A 22795-nucleotide genomic window follows, 5' to 3' on the forward strand; every position below is an offset into this window, starting at 1 on the left:
GCCGAATACCATTTGCCCCCATATTTTTGTATCAGGTAAGTGTTTTGCTCAGCCCATGACCCTGAAGCCCACCCCACGCCGACGTTGCTGAAATTCCACGAATTAAATCGGTTTTCCCACCGGGGCCCCGGAGGGAGGCAGCAGCTCCCAGGGCAGCGGCTCTCCCGCTCCGGGGCTCACGCAGCTGCTGCCGGCACTGCCTGCCCGAGAGCCCCGCTGCCCGAGGGTCGCTCCGGCGGCGAGCGACCGGCGCCGCTCCTCGCCCGCCCCCGCGCAGGGCGAGCGGCACGGCGGGGCTCCGGCCCCTCGCCGCCCCAACTGCGGCCCCGCCGCCTCTGCACACACCCTCCGCAGCCGGCCCCGCATCCGCCCCTCCCTGCCCCGCATCCGCCCCTCCCTGCCCCGCATCCTCCTCCTCCTCCTCCTCCTCCCCGTCCCCGTCCCGGCCGCCTCCGGCATGGCGCAGGGCGGGCGGCGGGCCGCAGCGGCGGGGCCGCGGCCGTGCTGTGCTGCCCATGCCGGGCGGCCGCTGGAGCTCTTCTGCGAGGACTGCGGGAGCTGCGTGTGCGCCCTGTGCCCGGCGCTGGGCGCGCACCGCGGACACCGAGCCTGCCTCCTGCCGCACGCCGTGTGCCGCTCGCAGGTGAGTGCCGGCCAGCCCCGCCGGCCCGGGCAGCGAGTGCCGCAGGGAGCGCACACGGACCGGCCGCGGAGACAACACCTTCCCGACTCCCTGCCTGGGCGGACCTCCCGTCGTTTCTGCAACTTGTGCCGCTGGGTTTTCTTTGTCTAGGGTGTGGTGGTGGCATCTTTGAGTGTTACTGTAGTGCCACGGTACTAAGCCGATCTTCAGCCTTGCTTATTAACACCTTGCGGAGTTCGAGGTTTGTAGGCTGCGTTGACTAGCGGAACAAAGTTTCTATACTGTCTGTGCTTCGACAAGTGCTTTGTAGACCCCATACAGACAGGGTCAGCCTGGCAGCACTGCACAAGGATATGGTTCCTGTACGGAAAGGAAAGACTTAACCGGTCACACCCAAGCGTCCACAAAACAGGTGCATAAATCAAGGGACAAGGAGGGAGTGGCTTTGGCTGTTAGGTCACATTTTATCCTCAGACTTTGTATGTGGAATTGGAGGAGAGTGGCTACCCTGGGGAATTTGTTTTTATTGACAGAAACATAAATGCCTCAGGGGGAGGGGACAGGTAATTTCTGTTTACCCCCAGTCCCACCATTGTGGCCGGCTGGATCACAGTGACTGCCCATGCACAGTTCTTTGATAACTCCTCTGGGGTGTTGTGGGTTAACTCCAGCAGGCATCTAAGTGCAACACAGCTGCCTGCTTATTCACCTTCCTTGACCAGTGGGACAGGGAAAGAGGAACATTAAAACCAAGAAAATTCATGGATTGAGATAAAAATAAATTTAACAGGAGAAGGATACGTGGAAGGAAGAGAAAAGGAACAGAAGTGGTGCAAAGGCGACATTCACCAGGACAGTTCCTGAGCAAAAGGCAGCTAACCCACCTCAACACCCTGCTTCCAGTTTGCTGAACGTGATGGTGGCTGCTATGGATTACCTCTCTGATTAGCAGGGGTCATCTCCTGCTTGTGTCCCCTCCTAGTCTTATGTGCACTCACAGTATAGCCACGTCTGAAACACAGCACCACACAAGCTGCCATGAGGAAAATTAACTCCATCCCAGCTACAGACAGCCCAGAGGTTCTTCCCTAAGATTTTTTTCCTTCATCCCAGTATAGCTGTCCACCAAATATCCTCAGGAAGCTTTGCATGCTTGCCAATACTCCTGCTTGTGCTTTTTTTTACTTGGAGAGCCTGCCAGGAGGCTTGCTAAGGCCTGCATGCTGTGGTGCTAAGCTTGGGAGACTTAAAATACTGTAACACAGAGGTTTGATGTTCAGAAGCTTCCCCTCTCCTCTCCTCCTCTCTCAGCTCTCCTTTCCTCTTTCCTTTCCTTTTTTCCCACTTCCCAACCTTCTCTCTCTTTTTTTTTTTTTTTTTTTTTTTTTTTTTTTAGCCCCTCTACAATTTCAGACAGTTCCTTCCCACTCCTTGTGTGATATTTTGGAGCAGTGTTACTAGGAGGTTACCTACAGAAAACACCAGGAAGGAACAGTTCCTACAGAACTTTCTGCTTGGAAGTCCACACAGATTGTGAGCTGGTGCGCAGGTCATGATAAACTCCTGGAGCATTTTATTGCAGTTCATGTTGGAGAGCATTAATTACAAGGGCAGAGGGCCGTGCACTAGGCTGCCACAAGCAGCAGCAGCAGCTGCAGCAGCAGAGAGGTAAAACCATTCAAGATGTCTGAGCAATGCAGAGCACTGCTGGTGTGCTCTCCTCCAAAGAATCCCTCTTGCAGGTGGGAACTCACTGCAGTGTTTGCGCTCCCTCCACTGCAGGGTGGCAGCGTGTGGATGATGCAGGTATTGTGCACCTGATCTGAGGCAAAGTAAAGCGCACAAATCTACAGACTGCTGCTTCCCTGGGGGTCCGATGGGCACAGGGAAGTACGTGCTGTTGATAGAGACTTGTCTCTGCTGAATCGGGAAGTGAGCGGTGTAGAAACTTGTGACCCTCTGTCCCTAGGAGATATCTGCTGACATCTACTGGCTTAGGGCTGCAGAGATTTTAGGCACAAACTGTCTAAAGTCTGTCTATAGTTTTAGCCCAAGAGATGGCATTTTGACTAGTGATTTTGTTTGCTGTGAGCAGTTATTCAGTACAGCCCTTGTGGTGTGACATCAGCCAGGCAGCACTTCTTCCACTGAAAATCTTCCACAGCTCTTTCAGCAAATCCTAGCTGTGAGTGCTGAGAAGAGATGAGAACCATTGTGTGAGGTCCATCAGCTGCTTCATCCCTGGATCAGAGATTGTTTAAAATCATTGAAAAGGATGCTCCCTGTGTTCCTGAATGCAGCACACAGGATCAGCATTCTTTGCACTTGATAAGAGTCCTGTGAGCCTGACTGGAGCTCGGAGTGCCATCTCAGAAATCCTTGCTTTTACAGTGTTTTCACTTGAATGAGTTAAAGCATCCAGACAGTCCCTAAGGGAGGTTTTTTTTGGAGTCGACTCCTCAGGGTGAAAGACGTGTTGCTGGCACAGTCTTCAATTGGTAGGAAGCAGGTCTTTCATGTGCCTCTGTAAAGAAAGTAATGCTTAACCAGAAATGCTTGGGATTGGCCCAAGTGTTTGCATATGGTCATGGTGAGTACACAAAGTAAGCTGTGTTACTAGCAAAAAAAGAAGATTGGGTTTTTCTCTGTGATCTTTGTCAGTCTTTGAGGAAGGAAATGAGGTCTAGGCTGCAAAATAAACTAAGGAAGGCTGATATCTGGTAGAAGTCCTGAATCCTCTAGTGGTGTAGAACTCTTCAATGACAAGACTGGAAAACCGTGGCTGGAATAAATACCATGGGTGTCTTGCTCTGTGCAAGAACATTTACTTGCTTGCATGTATGTATCTGTGTCAATGGCCTTCCAGATGCAGACTCTCTGGCTTTTTGGTGGGAGCTCATTTTCTTCTGACTGTCATACTCAAACAACAGAGTGCATGTGTTTTCTAAGGAGACACGTCAGAAATACAAACAGTTGCTTGTGAAGAAACACTTCATGCTCTGTTTGTCCATGCTGCAGAGTATAAATGCTGTGCTGCCCTGAGGCTGTTGCAGTGAACTGGTACATGTGCATGCAGGTGTTCTTGACTGGGTCTCAGCTACAGAAGAGGACAGTGATAGCAGCTACAGCTGGCACTACATCTGGTATTTACTGGTTTTAGCACCAGTGCACTGAGAGTGTGGGGCAGCATTGACTGTATTCTTCACGTTACTAATGACAAAAATGCTCTAGCAGGCACACCAAGACTGTTCCATCTGTTGGGCAGAGGGCAGCCAATTTCAGAGGGCTGCAGATGAGAAACTGGGGCAAGACATAAGCAGAGTATTGATTATGCAGTGCTGGGCACACCACAAGTGTCACAGATACTGTGATTGATTACCAGCCATCCTGACAGAGCATTAATTACTATTAATCAGCTAATAATCTGATATTAGCTGCTGCAGACATTCAGATCACAGCACCACAGTGGTGATAGTGGGGTATCTGATTGGTCTTTTATACACTGGGAAGCATCCTGAACATTCACTGGATTTTGATTCTAAGTGGAGCCTTCCACTTACATTCTAAATAAAAGTACTTGGCTGCCCTTCAGCTGCTGAATGCAGTAGCACATAATCTTGAAATACACAGCACCATAGATGTAAAGATGAAAATGCTTTTTTCACTTTGGGTTTCCCTGTGCCTTAAGAAAGTGGTGCTAATTTTCACAGCTGTGCAAACCTTACCAGTATAACCACCAGGTGACATGCTGAAATCCCTATGGTTCATCACTATGCACTGAATAAGCCTCATAAAAGGCCATTCATTTAAGAGTTGTACCTTCCAATTCAGAATATTCTATGATTCTGAAACGGAGTATTTCCATACCCCCGCTACATGGAATCAAGCTGGATAGTTGCTTCTGTTTTTTACAGATGTTGTTAGGAAACAATGTTATATTTTCGTTTCATTGTTGTATAGGAATGCATGGCATTGTGCTTGAAGAATCTAGAAGAGAGAAAAGAGCAAGAAGCTGGTAACAGAAGGAGAATACAGCAGGCCATAAATGATGCGAAGGTAAAGCGTGGTTTCATTCTCCACTGGATTGTCATTTACCAAGGGAAAATTCCAAGGGATTTTGTTTCCTCTGTAGCTGTTCAAAGACCCAGCCACTTACTGCTTCTCAGAAGAGTATATCCATCACAATGTATTACACTATCAAACAGAGGGAAGAGGGAGAGTTTCCAAAGACCTGGTCCTTATTACTTGATCAGATGAACATCTCTGGAAGACCAAGGGTGAAATTTTTATGCAGAGGAATAGCAGGAAGCCCCAGCTGCCTATGTTATTCTACCTTCACTTACATATTTTGCATTGGACAGAACAGCAATATTGAATTTTCTGGATTCAGAGTTGAGTAAACACAAGAAAGGTTCGGTTGATTCTGTCCTAAGAATGGGAATGTATGCTAAACTACACCTCATTTATAGAGCATGAAATGGCTTCTGCTCTAAGGAGCATCTCTAAGCAGTTCTGTTACAGAAATGTCAGTAAGAGCTTGAGGGGGCTTTAGAGACTTGGTTGGATGCCACTTCGTTTTTGCCATTTTTTCTTCCTACCAGCTACTTGTCTCTAGCTTGCTTTAAAAGCAGTCAAAGTCTTGCTACTGAAGGACAACGTCTGCTTCTTGTTGCAATTGGTACTCTGTTAATTCCAGCTGAAAACAGATTTTTCTACATAAATAGGCATCTTGGAATCCTCCCTCCATCTTTTCCATCCAGACATCAGCAGGTAGATAATGCCTGCCTTGCCTTAAGCAGTAGAGACACATTTCTGAAGAGATGGAGAAAATCAGTAAAATTCAACCAAAACATAGTATTGAAAGAGAAATATCTGAAGTGTTTATGGTCTGTTGAGCAAGGGAGAGATGTTGTTCTGCTTATCCACAGGCACATGCTGATATCATCAAACGGCAGCTGTCAGAAAAAATTACTGAGGTTCAGATACTTCTTCGGGAAGAAGAGAGTCTGGCAAAAAACTTCATTGATGAAAAGACTCAGCAAGGCCTGGGAGCACATGATCAGCATTTGAGGTCCTGTGATCAACAGCTTGCAGCCCTGGAGACCTTCACACATCGAATCAAACAAATACAGCAGGACAGTGATCCTATTAATTTGCTGGAGGTGGTATTGTATGGTGTTCTACCTCTTACCCTGACAGTCCTTGATAAATTTCTCTAGTGATATGTTCTGTAGATCCTTCTGTATGTAAGTAGCATCTTCCTTACTGCTTTGTAATTTGCTTTGTGTTGGTGTTTCGGTGAATAGGTTTGGTTGCTGATTTTTGAGCTATTAGGTGTTCCTGCTATGGCATTGATTTCAGGTCTGTATGAAATTCATGTTAATTTTAAGCATAGATGGAAGAGACAGATACATGTGTCTTAATCTTGATGTAGATTAAAATATCTGCTGTATCACGTCTCTCCTTGTCCAATGTAATATGAAGACCTGAGAAAAGGCAGCCCTCAGGAAACCTCAGGAGGGAAGTTAAAATGTGTGATTTCCTTAATTTCAAGAAATCCTTATCAGCATAAGCAATAGCCATCACTTCACTGGAGGGGGCAATGATTTTCTTTTTGCCTACAGATAAACATCAGTTTCTCTCTCCTAATGATCTCCACTTTCCTTGGGAAGAGTGTGTTGCCATGTACTTATGCCCTGACACAAGCCAAAAGATGCCATTTCTTACAGGATGGTGCCTCTGGTGTATTTTTGCATCCTTGCAATGTGTCAGACTTGGGTTTCCACTGCTGTGTTATGGCCCTGGCATTCTGCTGTGTGTGCTAGCAGCACACCTCCACACAGGAGCTGCTCTTTGTGATTTTGTGGAGATTTTTTTGTGGGGAGGTTGGATTTTATTCTAAAAAATTGCATTTAAAACTTAATGGTTTGATTTTGTCATTGATGAGATTTCCCATGGAGGGTCCTGGCCAGGCTAAACTCATTTCCATCCGGGAGGGATCTCTTTTAGCCATGGCTGTTGGATTCTCCATGTCAGGGTTGGCCACAGGGTTGGCAGGAGGAGGTAATGGGCAGGCTAATGAGCTAAAAGGCAGGCTGAGCTTAGCAAAGCTTGCCTGTTATGGCCCATAGGTTTACCTGGTGATGGAGCTGTCCTTGCTCTGTGGTCCTCTTGTGGGAGGGAAGAGTCCTTCCATGTCAGTCTCTGCTAATTGTAGCGTTTGGCTTTCTGCCCTCAGAAGTACACAGAAATTGAGAAGGAAATGAAGGCATCCAGGCACCTGTTAGAAGAGTGGAATCCAGTACCTCTCTCGTTTGAGCACTTACTTAATCATTATAAACACTTCATCAGAGTTCTTCAGTCCATTCTACAAAAACCATTGGAAGCCCGGCTTAAAGAAGGTACCTGGGAGAGTGCTCTGAATTTTGCTTTCTTCTGTTCTCTTTACAAATAAAATGTACTTCTAAAGTAAGAACAGGACTTTTAACCAAATCATCTGGAGAAACAACAGTGTTTCAGGCATGGATACTGTTTTCGGACAGCATGGCTGTAATGCTGCTATAGCAGTGGTAATTTAGGAATGTTTCTCTCCCAACTCTGAAAATGATCTTTGGTTTGCCTGCTGCTTTCCCCTTTCCTCCCCTCCCAGTTCTCTCAGGTATTTCAATGAAATTTAATGTAGTCCATCACACATACAGAATGTATCTGTTCTCTCAGTTACTTACAATTTGGTATAAGTGCTCTGGCATTGGGCTACCTTTAAAATTTGAAAGCTTTTTCTAATGATGCCCTTGGTGATCTACCTCAGTCTGGAAAAAAAAAAACCAAAAAACCCAGATTATTTTTGGTACTGTAAAGCTGAGCTAACATGTTCTATTTAGAAATCCCATTGTCTTTGAGTTGTTGTTTTATCCTTAAATGACCTTTGGCATGATTAAGTAAGTTTTTCTTGATGGGACACAGAGCCACAAAGCTAAATAACCATGGGAAAATCCTGCTGGTCTTTGAGTGAGCAGGCAACACTGGCCATCACATTTCACCCAGCTGCCTTTTAATCCCTTACTGGGAAATTGCCACTGAAAAGACAGTACAGGTTGCTGGGACAAATAGCCAGACCTGATCTGAAAGGCTGCTGCAGGATGTGTGTAGGACTGCTGGGAAGCATAGTGGAGGTGCCCTGCAGCAAGCACCAGCAGCTGCTTTCAGCTGCCTGATTATTTTCATCTGATAAGGGCTACTTTTTAAGAAATCAGGTGATTACTTGGTGTTGTGTTCAATTATGTATTTCTTTGGTAACACTAGACCAGCATCTCCATGCTATCCAAAGGGCGTAACGCTGAAAGCATACAGAGTGAGTAAAAGGAAAAGTAACACAGTTTGTCCATGAAGTAGGAAAATGATAGTTGAAAACCAGGCAGATTCCCTGACTGATCCTTTTCATCTTTGCCCAGACGTTTTCAGTAGCCTTAATCCCACTGCAATGAAGGAGCCTGGGACAGTGCTGAAAACCATGACTCCTGTCGATCGGTTGCTTTTCTTAAAACGTAAGTATGATTATACTGGAGTCCTAGAATCTCCTGAGCTGAAATGGACCCACAAAAATCACTAGGGTCCAACTCCTGGGCCTGCACAGGACCATGTGTCTAAGAGCGTTGATTAGGGATGTGTGGAGGCATCAGTGCTGGTGCCCTGCTGTGATTCCCTTGGCACGCTTTTTGCAGTCCAAATGTCTCCGGAGCTGTAGGCTCTGTGGCTCTCTGAATTTCTGACCTTAACACAAATGGCAGCTTGGTGCTCAGGTGCCCATCACATTGGTGGCCTAGGTTAGAAAGGTGTGGGGACAGCAGTGTTGGTTCACTGCTTTATGCACTTGGCATACATTTTCCAGCCCCAGTGTTCCTGGAGCTGTAGGCTCTGTGGCTAGCCGGACCCCATCCCTACCTAAGTACAGTCAGCAATGCTGGGGCCCTGCCTTGCTCAGACTGGAATTCCTTTTGCAGACCCAGTGTCCCAGACCTGTGGGCTTTCTGGCTGAGCCCTAACCTTAAGCATAAAGCAACCTTTTGTGCTGTGGCTGAGGTCCCCATCACAAAGGTGTGGAGGCAGCAATGGTAGCACCCTGTTGTGATACCCTTGGCATGCCTTTCCCCCAGCCTGTGTTCCTGGGACTGCAGGCTTTCTGGCTGTCCCAAGACACTGCCAACTGTGGGCTCCTTTGCAAGCATTTTGTAACTTGGACTTCTTCCAAGGATCATGAGCAATGTAGCAAGTATGTTTATGGCTTTAACTGCAGATGCAAGATCACCAACCTGGGAATATGACAGCATTCACCCAAGACTGAAATTGTCTGATGACCGTCTTGAAGTAAGCTGTAGCTGGAGGAGAATATTTTACCCCTGTAGTCCCCAGAGATTTGATAAATTATGGCAAGTGCTAAGCAGAGACGCATTCCTTTCTGGGAGCCATTACTGGGAAGTTGACCTGCTTCATGCTGGAGCAGGATGGTGGATTGGCGCAGCCTACCCTACCATTGGCAGGAAAGGAGACTCTGAAGCCTGTCGACTGGGCTGGAATAGAGCATCTTGGTGCCTTAAGAAGTTTGATGTTGAGTACTGGGCATTTCACAAGGGAGAGAGAATCCCCATCCTGATACAAGATGATCCTGATCGCATTGGCATTTTTCTAAATTATGAAGCAGGAATTCTTTCATTCTACAATGTTAGTGATGGCATGGCTCATTTGCACACCTTCCACTGCAAGTTCTCAGAACCAGTTTATCCAGCCCTGAGACTCTGGGAAGGGTCCATTAGAACATGCAAACTAACGTAAGAAACAAAGTGAAATAAAGTCTATTTCATGCTTTTTCTGTTAGTGCCACTTCAGCAATTATCTACATGAATTTTTCTCTGTTGTATCAAAGTTGTAATTTTGATGCTTTAAGAAGATAACGTAAGTTCAGGAAAACCATCTGTGATTTTTAATGGGGTTCTTTTTTTCCAATGAGGGAAGGTGATCTGACTTTTATAAATGATGTGCCACTTGAAGTACTGTATGTACTATTACTGTACTTTTTCCAACTTGTAACAGTAAGTTCAAGAAAAACAACTGTATTTTTTAATGTGTATGTATTTTTCAATGGGGGAAGATGATTTGCCTTATAAATGGTGTTGCTGTACCACCTGAAGTGCTGTACGTAGTATTTTTTGACTTGCAAAATGGAAGAAGTCAGATTGAAAGAAACATATTACAACTTAGTCTGGAACCTGGATATTGACTTTTTGAAATTTTTTTAAATGAACTTATTCTCCTCATTGGCCTGGAGAGACTGCAGTTGTGTATGGCAAGAGGTTTAGTTTGGTTCAAGCTTTGAGATTATATACTGCATATTGTTATCATTGACCAAGGCCAAATTTGGATAATAAATGCATTAAGTGCATTAGCTCATATTTCAGTGTCATCTTGGAAAGATCAAAGACTCTTGGAAAGATCTCTTCTGAAGCTAGAGCTTCTGTGGCCACATTTAATAGTCAGCAGCTGGTCTTGTATGTGACAGAAACTCTGGACTTCTGGGTGACCCTGTTCTTCCCCCTGAGTGGAAGCATGAGAAAAAGCTGTGTACAGAGGATGAGAGCTCCTAACAGAGGATGAAATGCAAGGCTCGCAGGTGCAATAAAATTACCAGGCTAGAGGTGCATTTGTGGCCTGTTATCCTTGTGTCCAATTTGGAACATTCGCATAAAACTAGGAGACACAGCTTGCAAGTTTCTGTATATGGATATTTCTCCCCCCACCAATACATTAATTAAAATCCTGGGAATTTCTGGAGTCTTTGCTTACAGCAGGACCAGCCCAGTTAAGAGTGAAAAACCAATGCTACTTGAAACTGGTTGGGTAATCTTACAGTGTTCAAATACTAAAGGCCCTGCATCACCAGTGCTGGCAAGGGCAAGGTCTGACCACAGGCTGAGATGCATAAACAAGACCTTGTTTTATAAGATAAATTTATTTTTCAAATTTGAAATAAAAAAAAACAAAACAAGCATCTTTTAACAATTGAGTAGTTTTTTAATGTAAGGCAAGTATACTGCATCAGTCACAGCTCACATATGGTCAAGTATATATATGACTCAACCTCTGTTTCCCTACTTAAAGATATGAATACAGTTTCCTACCTCTGTTTCCCCATTTAAAGATATGAATACAGTTTCCTCAAAATTGCACAAGGGTAAACATTTTTAAAGTAAACAGTTTATGTTTAAACAGGTTTAAACAAAACCACTCACCACCACATTCAAGATACTTCACCAACTCATGACCTAAAAGTAGCAAGTTCCAAGTAACCATCACTAGTAAATGATTCCATCACATAAAAAAAGCAGATGAATTATTGCAAAGCAGTGCTGTGCTAAGCAATGTAATTGAAGAATGACTGGTTTGCAGCTGCTGTTATATGGCTCCTTTCTGATCAAAGGGAAAAGCAGCAGCCAATAGGAGTGGGATTGCATTTCTCACTTGAAAAGTGAGAAGCTGGGAAGCAAGAGCACAGCACACTAAAGGTGTACTGACCATCATGCTGAAGCATAATGGTGTGGTGTAGTCAGGCAGTCAGCCTCAGCCATCTCACACGCCAGTGTTGAGAGAAAAACCCCAATGTAGAAGATTTGCTGGTTAGTACAGGAAAAAAAAAGCAGCTCAAGGTTCACCAGCATTTGGCTTCCTACCTGAGAACTTGCCACCCAGGTTCAAACAGAGGCATCCAAATGCTCTGCAGAATAGACTTAATATTCCAGACTTCACTCAACTAACAACAGATGCTTTTCACAAGCACAGGTTAAGCTTATTTCTACTGATTCAAATCACATCAACTTTTCTTCCTTGCTCCATCTCTTTGGCTTGCCTTTTGTGCCCTTCAGTTTATAAAAGGCTCTCTTGCCCCTTAAATGGAACCTTTCTAAATATTCCATATGCTTCTGTTCCTGGTACTGTCTCTTGAGAACCTAGCTTTCTCAAGAAGCCCATTTCCCCACAGAATACAGATTCCTGCAACCCACTGCTTCATCATGGCTTTCATCTTAAAAAAAAAAAATATCCATCCACATTGCATTTCTAGTTTTCTGTTCAGTGTATGTAAACTTCCACTCATCTGTGTTCAACCAGAGTCCTGCTATCACAGGGGTGAGGCAAATGGCAGAAAAGAGAGGAATATCGAAAGATACATGGCTAGAACAATTCAAAGTGTAGACAAAATTCTCACGATTTACTGTATTCTTAACAGAAAAGGGCAGCTGGAAAGCAGCAGACTGTGACCTTATATTTGGCAATACTCCAAATTAATCTAGGTTAAGTGGAATGGAGAAGAGAGGATCATGGCATTTCCTAGGCACAATGCTATACAGTTTCTAATAAAATCTTCATAATTTATATCCCCTTGCTTCTGAAACTTACTGCTAATAAGAACCTGAAAATTCTAACTTGTTTGCACCCTCATAATTACACCCCTTTCTTCTAATCTACCATGCTGCTATTCTCAAACACACTGTGTAGTAGTGCATTGAGAAATATGAAATGGACTGCTTTGGTTTAGCACTTCACTTTTTTCACATGATTTTCCACTACTTGCTCAGTGATGGTTTCATCTTCTTCAATATTTTTTTTAACCTTCTGGCCCACCAGATCAAAGATGGATTCTGGGGGAAATCCCTTTGGCTCTCCCACCTTCACCGTCAGCATGTCAAGTGTCAATATTGAACCTTCAGGAATTGTCACTTTTGCCACGACTGACTTTCCCAGCTACAGGGGAGGAGAAAAAAAAAAACAACCAATGTTTAAGTTAAATTCATTGCTAGCTTAGCATAACAAAAGAAAGGATAAAAAATATTCTGCAGTTATTTGAGAACAGGTTGTGTAGAACTGCCTTCTCCATTACTTATTCCAAATGATGATTAATTTAGCACGGTTACTTTCACTGTAACCAGGCTGCCAGGAACATGCAGATGTTTTCTGAAACTGGACAGTGGCTTACTGTTTGTGATTCTTCAAAATCAGAGTGGAGGGAATCTGATTAGAATGACTGGTATTTTACCTTAGTGTAAAAGCAGCTCATACACAATCATAGAGATATTATTCCTATTACTATTGCCAAGTACCTGGTACTGGTGAGGCCACACCCCAAGTCCTGTCCATTTCTGAGCCCCTGACTACAAGAAGGATATTGAAGTGATGGAGTGAATCCAGAGAAGGGTCATGAAGCTGGTGAAGGGTCTGGAGCAAGTCCTATGAAGAGCAGCTGAGGGAACTGGGGTTGTTTAGGCTGGAGAAAAGGAGACTCAGAGAGGACCTTATCACTCTACAACTCCATGAAAGGAGGCTGTAGTCAAGTAAGTGGGGGTTGGTTTCTTCCCCCAGGCAGTAACTGACAAGAGGAAATGGCCTCAAGTTGTGCCAGGGGAGGGTTAGACTGGACATTAGGAAAAATTTCTTCTCTAAGAGGGTTATTAAGCACTCAGACTGTCTAGAACATGGAAGTGGTTGAATCATGATCCTCAGAGTTATTTAAAACATGTAGATATGGCACTTAGGAACACACATTAGTGGTTGGACTTGGCAGCGTTAGGTTGGACTGAATGACCTCATGGGTCTTTTCCAACCTAAATGATTGCATGCTGTTACTCAACTTAGTTAACCACTGGATGATAAACACAGAGTTCTATTATAATCAAAACAGCCAACACTGTGCAGTGTGAAATTTTTTAAATGTAGAGGCAGAAACACTACTGCAATAAACAATTTACAAGCTATTTCTCTGAATATCGAGTTATTAGCTTTAGGTCCAAATCAGCTGCAGGTTCACACAAACCAAAAAAAATCAGAAGTTACCTTTTCATTGCAAGCCATTTCACAGGGCAAGAGTTGTTTGATTGGAGAACCCATTGCTTTTTCCACAGTACGGATGGCTTTCACTAGCTCTGCCAGCTCATTTGGCTCCAGAGATGCTTGGTGGTCACTTCCTTTCCATGTCTTGTCCAGAGTCACATGGCGCTCCAGTACTTTAGCACCCATAGCAACAGCTGCCACTGAAATGGCTATGCCAGTTTCGTGCCCCGAATAGCCAATGGGGATATCAGGAAAAGCTGACTGATATGCCTTGAATCATGACAGAGTTGGTCTGAATTACCAAGGTAGCAGTTTCAAAGACAAAGCAAATTTAACAGTGATAACTTCAGTGGACAAATACTGTGCCATAAAACAAGCAATTGGTTATGCAGAGAATGCAACGTTTTAAATTCAACAAGTCACACTGCATTAACAATCACCATATTCCAAATTTGACTAATATCAATACTGACAAGAAAAAGGAAGAACATTCTTTTCTGTAACTTATGTTTCTTCTTTTAATTCAGTTCTACTATTTAAAGCCTGTATCAGTGTAGTGTAACAGTAATAGTATCCTATTTTCATCCTATTTTCAGAACCCAGTGGATTGGTTAATCTGTAGCCAAAACAGATTTCTTCAACACTGTGTTTAAAATCTGAAGCAATCTTTAAAGACTGCATTCTCTATTCATGCATAGAGAACAGCCACCAAATCCTAAAGGCACTTAAAGGCAGCCATGTGCCATTCTATTAAAAATAATGTACTATGTGTGCACAGATCTAAGGTAGTGCTTGAACACTTGCCAGTTTGGAAAAACTTTCTTCCATCACTATTTGGTGTACCTAAGTAATATTTCAAATGAAGGAAACTATAGTAGGGTCTAATCAATTTTCTTCATTGCTCTGATAGACACATGCAGCTTTTTTAAAAAACTTTCTGGTCTAGAACCCTATCTTGAATTACGTTCTCACTTCATGCACCTTCTTAACGGTAACTGTCTATGTGATTTTTCTTAGCACTGTAAACCACAGGGTTAACTAGCTCACCCTATGTCATGTTTTCCTCTGTTGAACCGTGAACACTCTTTACCATACTCCTCAAAGGTGAGTTCTGCCAAAAAAGGACCTGGTGGATCTTTTTAACTCAATGTTTGCATTGTTAATTAGAGGAACACGACACATGTTGTAACTTCTCAGAAGCAAATTCCAGCACACCTTAAGCCCTGGAAGTGGTCTTATCCCAGTGAAATGATACAGCCCTTCTCTGCTACCCCACCCACAGCATTCTCTGGGTTACTCACTGACCGATATAACACGGAGGTTGACATCCTCTGGCTGAAGTGGGTACGCGCTGGTGCACTGCAGGAAGCAGAAGTTTGGATTGAGGGGCTTCACAATCTGATACACCTGATGCATTGTGTTCATTGACTGCATCCCACTGGAAATCACCATTGGGCGACCTAGCCATTGGAAAATAGACACAAGTTTTGTCCCAGGTCTACAACAAAGCTACCCAAGATTAAATTAAATTTTTTGTAAATAAATTAATTCAGTAAAACTAGAAAAGAATGCTGGGTAAATTTATATTTTTCAAAGTCTAAGTGTGAGTTTATTTTAAAGAAACTTCAGATTTTTTCCCAAAAATGCACTGGAGGAAAAATCTAATAACTGAGCTATTGCGAAATTGTGATGTTCACCAAGATAGGTCAAAGAAAATGCTTACCTTTCTTTGCAGTCTTTTCCAAATAAGGAAAATTATTTGTATCTCCTGATCCTACTTTGAAAAATGGAACATCCAGCTCATGCAGAAATTCCACAGCCATCTACAAGGAAAAGAAATCACTGTGTTTTAACACTCCAGCTGAATCAAGGGATAAAGAACTACTGTACTTGGAAATAAACAACCCTTTAACACAGCAAACCCAAAGTTTATTAAACAGGTTGGTATTATAGACATCTCCCCAAATAACACTTCTCCTGAGGCAACATTTGCTATCCTGACAACATTAGTTTCTGATTTCCCTCCATGGGGAGTATAATTATGATGCCTTCTTTCATACATTTATTTTAGTGGAGATTTTTGACTGGGATCACTGTCTGAAGGCAGTCTCTGGTCTCCCACCAAAGCTGCTCACACCAGCTGTACATTCTGCTGCTTAGTACAAGTGAGCTCCACCTCAGCTTAAAGATGAGCTTGTGTACTATAGCATTCTTGGTTTTTTTCTCTCTTTTTTTAAACACTGCTCTTTTTTTAAACACTGCTAGAGAGAGCAAATACCTGCAGATAGAAGTCTGCCTGTTGAAGAAAAAATGTGCTATAAAAGTACACACACAGTTTTCCTGACACACCCATCCTGCAGGTCAGAAACATTAAGCCACAGAGTGTTTAAAACTACAGGTAATAGAATAGATGCATCATACTGAAAACTTGTACGAGCATATTAAATAAGCACCAGGAAAAATGCCCAGAAGCACCCAAGGAGGGAAATCCAAAAAGAGCTTGCTTTTGGGAGTGATACTAGACAATAAAATATGCCAAAACAAAGACTAAAAAACCGTTTATTTAAATACCAATTATACTCTGCCTTTGTCTAAAAATATGTGTGCTATATTGAAGACAATTCAAGAATTATTAGAGGCTTTGTGAAAACAGGTATTACATCAGTAAGTGGCCTTTTAAAAATGTGTACTTTATTGGAAGAAAATTTAAATTCCAAATCTATCACAGGCAAGAGGTATTTAAATCCTCCATTCACCTCTGGGGAAAATGAAATAGTTATGTTTGTTCCCTGTCAACCACCCACAAACTTTTAATTTCTTCAGCACTTTCCTTGTTGCAGTTAAACTTACTTAGTGCCAGAGGAAGAACACTAATGTCCCTGAAGAAAATGACATCTTATTTGGTCTAATTTTTCTATCATCAATATGACAGAGATTCAATTTCTTGTACCTGCAATGTAAAACATCTCTCTATTCACTATTTAATATCGTTTATTCAGATGTGTTGTGCATAAAGACAATGACTAGTCTATATTAAAAAGGCATAGACCTTATCTCAGAAGATGGCAAAAAATTAAATATGACAGGTAGACCTGGTATCTAAGGCCACTCTTCATTAGGTAAATATCTCTTGAAAATTAGCAGCTCTTCTTTAAGAGATTCAAGAACCAGGAAGTAATTTCAAATAGCAGGAATGACATTAAAGGGAGTGGTTCAATGAGATCCTGCTTTGTCTCCAGTACACACTGGAACAGAATACATAAAGAAGTTATTCATAGCCTTTGTATTTATTTCACACATCACTTCATTGATTTCCTCATACAGTTAAACACAGTTAAACAGTTTAACCTCTTTGACTTGACTGGACTTCTGGAGATTATCCAGATAACAAATCTGGAGATTATGTTGAATTTACATAAGTTAATGTATAAGAACTTTCAGAAGTTTACGTATTCTCAAAGACTTTCTATGTCAATTTAGGCAATATTTTCCTTAAGTTCCAAACCCCTGTCTTGCAGAAACGCCCCCAGAAACCTTAGGAACTGTGTAATGTAATTACTGCTGAAAAAGAAGGCACAAACATTTATCAGTTTTATTAATTAGCTGAGGAAGCCACATACAAAGGAGCACAGCAGAGAAAAAGAGGGATCCCACCAGCAGAAAGTCATCTTAGCTGCTGCAAATAAAAGCTGTTCTGTGTTGCACCACCGCCTTTAGAAAGCAGAGGTTCTAACATCAAAGAAAGAGTGTGGAGCTTTTTTTCTCCTCAAAGGCACGTGGGTCTTCAAGTTCCCAGATATATAAGTCCAAGACTGCTGGGTTCATTTACTCCTTTCTTAAAGGAGTGGATGTTGTTCAGCAGGTCTTCTAGATGTTAAGACAGCAATGAAAGAAACATCACCACACTCTCTTTTCACAGATCTATTTCTGAATCCATGGCACTGAGCTATTGCCATATACACAAAACATATTTGTCTACTGTGAGATGAAAAGGGAGAACAAATTATAAGAAATAACACTGATATATCATGAACTGTCACTGATATAACATGACTGCAAGAGTGAGACACTGAATAGATCACCTTAAAGCATTAAGCAAATCACATCCTTTTCCTGTCTTGGGTATGTCTACTTGCAGAAAGCCAGGGACATTGTTCTGCTGGCCATATGCAAGAGTGGCTAGCTTACTTCCGGTAGGGTCTCTTTAACTTTGGTTCTCTGTATTTTCTAGGTCACAAAGAAAAATAAATCTGTAGTCTCTAATCTATACAGAACTTCTAGTGTTACCTGACGTTTACAGTTTACACATTTCAATGTATGTTCCATTTAATAATGTCACACCATCATTCTGAGGCAAGCAACATGCAACAGCCACAAGTACACAGGTCTTAAGGGGGAACAGCAGCAGGAGTTTCATTGAGTTGTGAAGCTGATGACTGACTGTTCAAGAGTCCACTGGCAAAAATCAGTAGATAATTCAGCAGTAACAAGCCAAGGTGCTGAGCCCCTCCGTGAGTTTAGTAACAGAAATAGAGGCATAAACACTTCTGTTGCTTAGAAACAACAGGGGTCTAGTAAACGAGGAAAAAGAGGGAAATAATAGGGATTAGATCAAGAAAGGAATCTGGTTTAAATATAGAAGGAAGTTTGATATGCTTGAAACCAACACACCAGACAACATGGGAGCGAAGTCTGACTGACATCTTGATCTACACTCTCAAAGCCTCAATTGTTTATTAAGATCAAAAAGAAGCCTTGTCCCTAATATTACTTACTGTGTATCAGCATCTCAACAGATGGGGCAAGTCTTCCAAAATATTCAGCCACCCATTGTAGAGACACAGGTGAACTGGAAAATTACTCTCAGTTAGAAGGTCTCTCAGTCAGAAATTGATTGTCCATATATTCTTTTCATATAAGAACGGTCACACCTAGGTGATACCCAATGGCAGAAAGACCCCCCTTGTCATTCCAGTATGGCTTACATACCTCATCCATGCCAGAAGCTGTGAAGAAAATGCCAATCTCCTCTGCATACTTCTTTAGCTCTCTATATTGGTCATGACTGAACTCCAAGTGGCGCTTGTGTTCCCCATAGGTCTTTCCCCAGGAATGTTTAGAGGTGTAGGGCCTTTCTAAGGCTTTCTTGTTGAATTTGTACTCCAGTTCACTCTTCTGGAACTTAGCACAATCTGCTCCACAGTCCTGCAAAACAAGCTGGTGTACACTGAGTGGAAGTGCAGTGAAACTGCACTCAACTCTGAAGGAGTGAGTAACTGATGTGCTCATCTGTTGTGGAATTTTCACATTATCATCACAGCAATCACAGAAATGGTAATGAACACAGAGTGACTGTGGACCTACACAGATATGAAACCTTTTATTTCGAAGACCCAATACACTTAGTAGAGCAGCAGCTGTGAGAAATTGCATTAAACCTACAAAATTACTTATCTATGCATCCTGCTTATTTGAAGACTTGACTTCTGTGGTGTTTTTCCCAGATTAGGTGTCACTGATAATTTTACAATAAAAAAGGACACAATAAGAAGCATGAATCTGAAATTCATAGAACCGTCAAGGCTAGAAGAAACTTTTAAGATCATTCAGTCCAACCATCCACCCAGCATCACCACAGTTACCCCTAGATCACATCACCAGCACCACACACCTCTTGAATAATAATTAATTACACCTCCAGGAATAGTAATTAATTTGAAGTCACACAGTGAAGATATATCCTCATTAGAGCAATCTCCAATTATACCCCAGTACAGAACTGAATACACCATGCTCCAAGCTGTGGTGATGTGCCATTTTCTATCTAATAGATATAACTTCGGATCTGAAGGCAGTTTGGCTATCTGGATGACACAAGCTTTACTGCAATAAAGCCCTACATGTCAACCAAGTCAAACTGGAGGTTCATTAGAGGCTTTCCAGCAGCTGCCTGATACTTCCTAAATTCCCCGTGAGCTCATGCCCCAGCTGCGGGGCTGCGCCCATGACACAAGACCACAGAATGAATTAGTTGGAAAAGACCTCTGAGATCATGGAGTCCTTGAGGTGACCGAACACCAGTGTGTCAAAACAGACCAGGGCACCAAGCGCCACGTCCAGTCCTGCCTCAAACACCTCCAGGGACAGCGACTCCGCGACCTCCCTGGGCAGCCCATTCCGATGTCTGTTCAGCCCTTCTGTAAAGAAATTCTCCCTTACGTCCAGCTTTAACCTCTCCTGGCACAACTCGAGGCCACGTCCTCTCATCCTGTCACTGGCTGCCCGGGAGAAGAGGCCAACCCCCACCTGGCTACGAGCTCCTCTCAGGGAGTTGTGGAGAGTGATAATGACACCCCTGAGCCTCCTTTTCTGCAGGCTGAACAACCCCAGCTCCCTCAGCCGCTCCTCGCACGACAAGCGCTCCAGACGCTTTTTCAAAGTCAAATGCAAGATCTGCCCGCAGACAACCTGTGTTTGGAATAAACCCTCCCGCGCGTCCCCCGGCCGCGCCCCGGTGCTTCGCTCACAGCCCACCCCCTCGCGCGCACCTTGGCCATGCGGATCATGCGCTTGGCGATGTCCAGGTCGCCCTGGTGGTTCTGCCCGATCTCGGCGATGATGAAGCAGGGCTGGTCGCCGCCGACGCGCCGCCCGGGGCATAGCTCGAACTCGCGAGCCATGGCGAGATGGCGCCAGCCGCACAGCCCGCCCGCGACTGCGCCGCCGCTGCCGGCCCCGCCGCTCCCGGCCTCACCGCGCCTCCTCCCAGCCGCAGCCAATCAGCGCCGCTGTTCCCTGCCTCACCCCGCCTCCTCCCAGCCGCAACCAATCAGCGCCGCTGTTCCCTGCCTCACCCCGCCTCCTCCCAGCCGCAGCCAATCAGCGCCGCTGCTCCCGGCCTCACCGCACCTCCTCCCAGCCGCAGCCAATCAGCGCCGCTGTTCCCGGCCTCACCCCGCCTCCTCCCAGCCGCAGCCAATCGGCTCCGCCGGTGGGCGAGGACTCCCTGCCCTGGGGCCACCTCCTGACCGGCAGGGGGCGCCGCGCCCTCAGCGGTTCCTGTCGCGCCCCTCGGCCTCGCCGCCACGGCAGCGGCTTCCCGGGCAACACGCACCAAGTGGGTGCTCCACCCAACAGGTCCTTAAAAACTTACAGGCATGGTGACTCCACCACCTCCCAGGGAAACCTATTCCAGTGCCTGACCACCCTGACATGACAATTTCTTGTTCTGATATCCTATCGGAATCCCCGCTGTCTCACCTTCAGGCCATTTCCTCTTGTCCTCTCACTGCAGGAGCGGCAGGAGAGACCGACCCCCGCCACACTACTACATTCTCCTTTCAGGAGTTGTGGAGACTTGGATCCGACAAAACTTCCCATGATACATGGAATTAAATGGCAAAATGTGAAGCAATGGCTGAGGCCACTTCTGAGATTAATTTCCTGACTTAATTAATTGACTGACATGCAAGTACACTTGTGACATTCTGGGCCCATCCGTGAGGTTTTTAATGGAACTAAAAGTCAGTAATTTCAATAGTTACGATTTTATGGTACATGTCTGATAGTTTTTTGTTTTGTTTTGTTTTGTTTTGGTGAGGGATATGAAGCTGAATTGAGTCTCAAGGCCTCACTGATACACAGTGTTAGTACCGCAGTTATGGTACAGTATAATGGTACGGTAATTCTTTTTGCTGGTATTGACTCTTCCCCAAGGAGAACTGCATCCTTTTGACAGACTGCAGTGACTGATTGAACACAACCAGCAGACTCTAAGCTGTGTAGAACTGCATGAGAGATAGCCTAAGAAATTGTCTCAGTTTCAAATTAGAAATGGCGCTGATGAGCGATATACTGCAATATGCCAGTGGCTCTTGAAAAGCATGCTGTCTTTTACAAAGGACTGAGTTTTGTAAATTATGGTGAGAACACTGTATAAATATAATTTTTTTTTCTTTGTGTGACTAAGAATTGGAGACCATATAAAATGTTTGTATCTGTATAAAATCAGCCAGTTCTCCAGAAGCAGGTCAGTTGCCTGAGGCTGTCTCATAGACGAGAAAGTTTCCTGACAACAGAACTCATACTAACCATTTCTACTGGTCAATTACTTTGACTGCAGTCACAGGTGGACTCAAACGCAGGCATAGCTTTTTTAGGGGTGCTGAACGACTGTTACAGAAAGAGACCTGAGTAAAATACAGTCCCTATAAAGAAGGCTGCATCTATGCAATGCATAATGCATACTTAATGTTTTTATGAAAATTTTCCAGTGAAAAACCAGAATGTTGAAACTGCAGGTATTACTGATGTACCCCATATGGGCTATAACAGTATAATTTCAGGAATTACATAGAGTTGAAAGCCATAGTCTGTTGAACTTTAGGATACTAATAATTAACAATTTATGAAAACACCTGACACTTAATACTGGCTATGCAAAACAGTTTGTGAATGTAACCTTAATACTGCATACATACAAACACTGTATGTAATTATAATGAAATTTACCCCAAAAGTTTGCTGTTTGAAAAAGCAGCTCAGTGTTTCTTCGTTGTAATTTTTTTAGCAAGCCTCTAATGTGTTATGTGTCATTGAATTTTAATTTACACTTTAATATACAACCTACCCCATGAGACATTTCTTCAACTAAACTACGTGGCTTGAGGTCAAAACCCCAGCTTGTTCTTGTAGCTCCTTAAGTGCTCTAGGTTCTTCCTATCACCAGCTCCACAGAACATACACACCCTTCTTTCCTGGGGCAAGTTCCTTGTTCATTCATCAGATAAAGAAGCAGGAAAAAAATGCCTCCAGAACACAAGTAATTAACTTATGGAGTAATTTTGCAATGACAGAGTAACACTTTGCATATTATAGCCTAAAAACAACAGAAGATTGAGCACCTGTGCTTCTAATTATTCAGTAATAAAGCAGTAGAATTGAAGGTAAGATGATAGAGAGTGACATACATATATATATGTATGTATGTATGTGTGTGTGTGTATTCCTAATGTAAAGCACGAAAATAAGAAACAAATAATAATAGTACAGAAACTTTGAGCAATTGCAACCGAGGCAGTTTTACACTCCCTAACACTTCCTAATGAAGTACAATTCCAACATTGTATTCTGTGAAAGTCAGTGTTTCTGTGCGATGTGTAAAACCTTGGTTCTGTTGCAGTGGGAGAGCCAATTCACACTGAGGATTTAATGGATATAGTTACAGACAATAATGAGAAGCATATATAGAATACAGTGGAATACTTACAGCTGGAAGAG

At 43.6% G+C, this 22795-nt stretch overlaps 2 protein-coding genes and 2 long non-coding RNA genes across 4 annotated transcripts; 2 read left to right on the forward strand and 2 right to left on the reverse strand.

Annotated features, from left to right (window-relative positions):
• Nucleotides 1-424: 424 nt before the first annotated feature.
• On the forward strand, nt 425-10085 carry TRIM14 (tripartite motif containing 14). The gene is made up of 6 exons (XM_086866856.1): nt 425-643; nt 4604-4699; nt 5572-5805; nt 6882-7044; nt 8095-8187; nt 8937-10085. The coding sequence occupies exons 1-6, from the start codon at nt 458-460 to the stop codon at nt 9470-9472; spliced, it is 1308 nt and encodes a 435-aa protein (XP_086722982.1). The 5' UTR covers nt 425-457; the 3' UTR covers nt 9473-10085.
• Nucleotides 10086-10687: 602 nt separating this feature from the next.
• NANS (N-acetylneuraminate synthase) lies at nt 10688-20389 on the reverse strand. The gene is made up of 7 exons (XM_086866857.1): nt 20326-20389; nt 20065-20275; nt 18506-18721; nt 15240-15339; nt 14822-14976; nt 13520-13786; nt 10688-12433 (listed from the first exon to the last, which is right to left on the reverse strand). Exons 2-7 carry the CDS (start codon nt 20194-20196, stop codon nt 12224-12226), a joined length of 1080 nt encoding a protein of 359 aa, XP_086722983.1. The 5' UTR covers nt 20197-20275; nt 20326-20389; the 3' UTR covers nt 10688-12223.
• Nucleotides 17333-18340, reverse strand: LOC147648338 (uncharacterized). Its single transcript, XR_015280054.1, has 2 exons — nt 18292-18340; nt 17333-17383 (listed from the first exon to the last, which is right to left on the reverse strand). It is a non-coding gene; the product is annotated as an uncharacterized LOC147648338 (long non-coding RNA).
• A 178-nt stretch (nt 20390-20567) lies between the features above and the next one.
• Nucleotides 20568-21599, forward strand: LOC147648339 (uncharacterized). Its single transcript, XR_015280055.1, has 2 exons — nt 20568-20653; nt 20811-21599. It is a non-coding gene; the product is annotated as an uncharacterized LOC147648339 (long non-coding RNA).
• The last annotated feature ends 1196 nt before the right edge of the window (nt 21600-22795 follow it).

This window comes from Cyanistes caeruleus, chromosome Z, assembly GCF_971803275.1.
Source record: "Cyanistes caeruleus chromosome Z, bCyaCae1.hap1.1, whole genome shotgun sequence".
NCBI lineage: Eukaryota > Metazoa > Chordata > Aves > Passeriformes > Paridae > Cyanistes > Cyanistes caeruleus.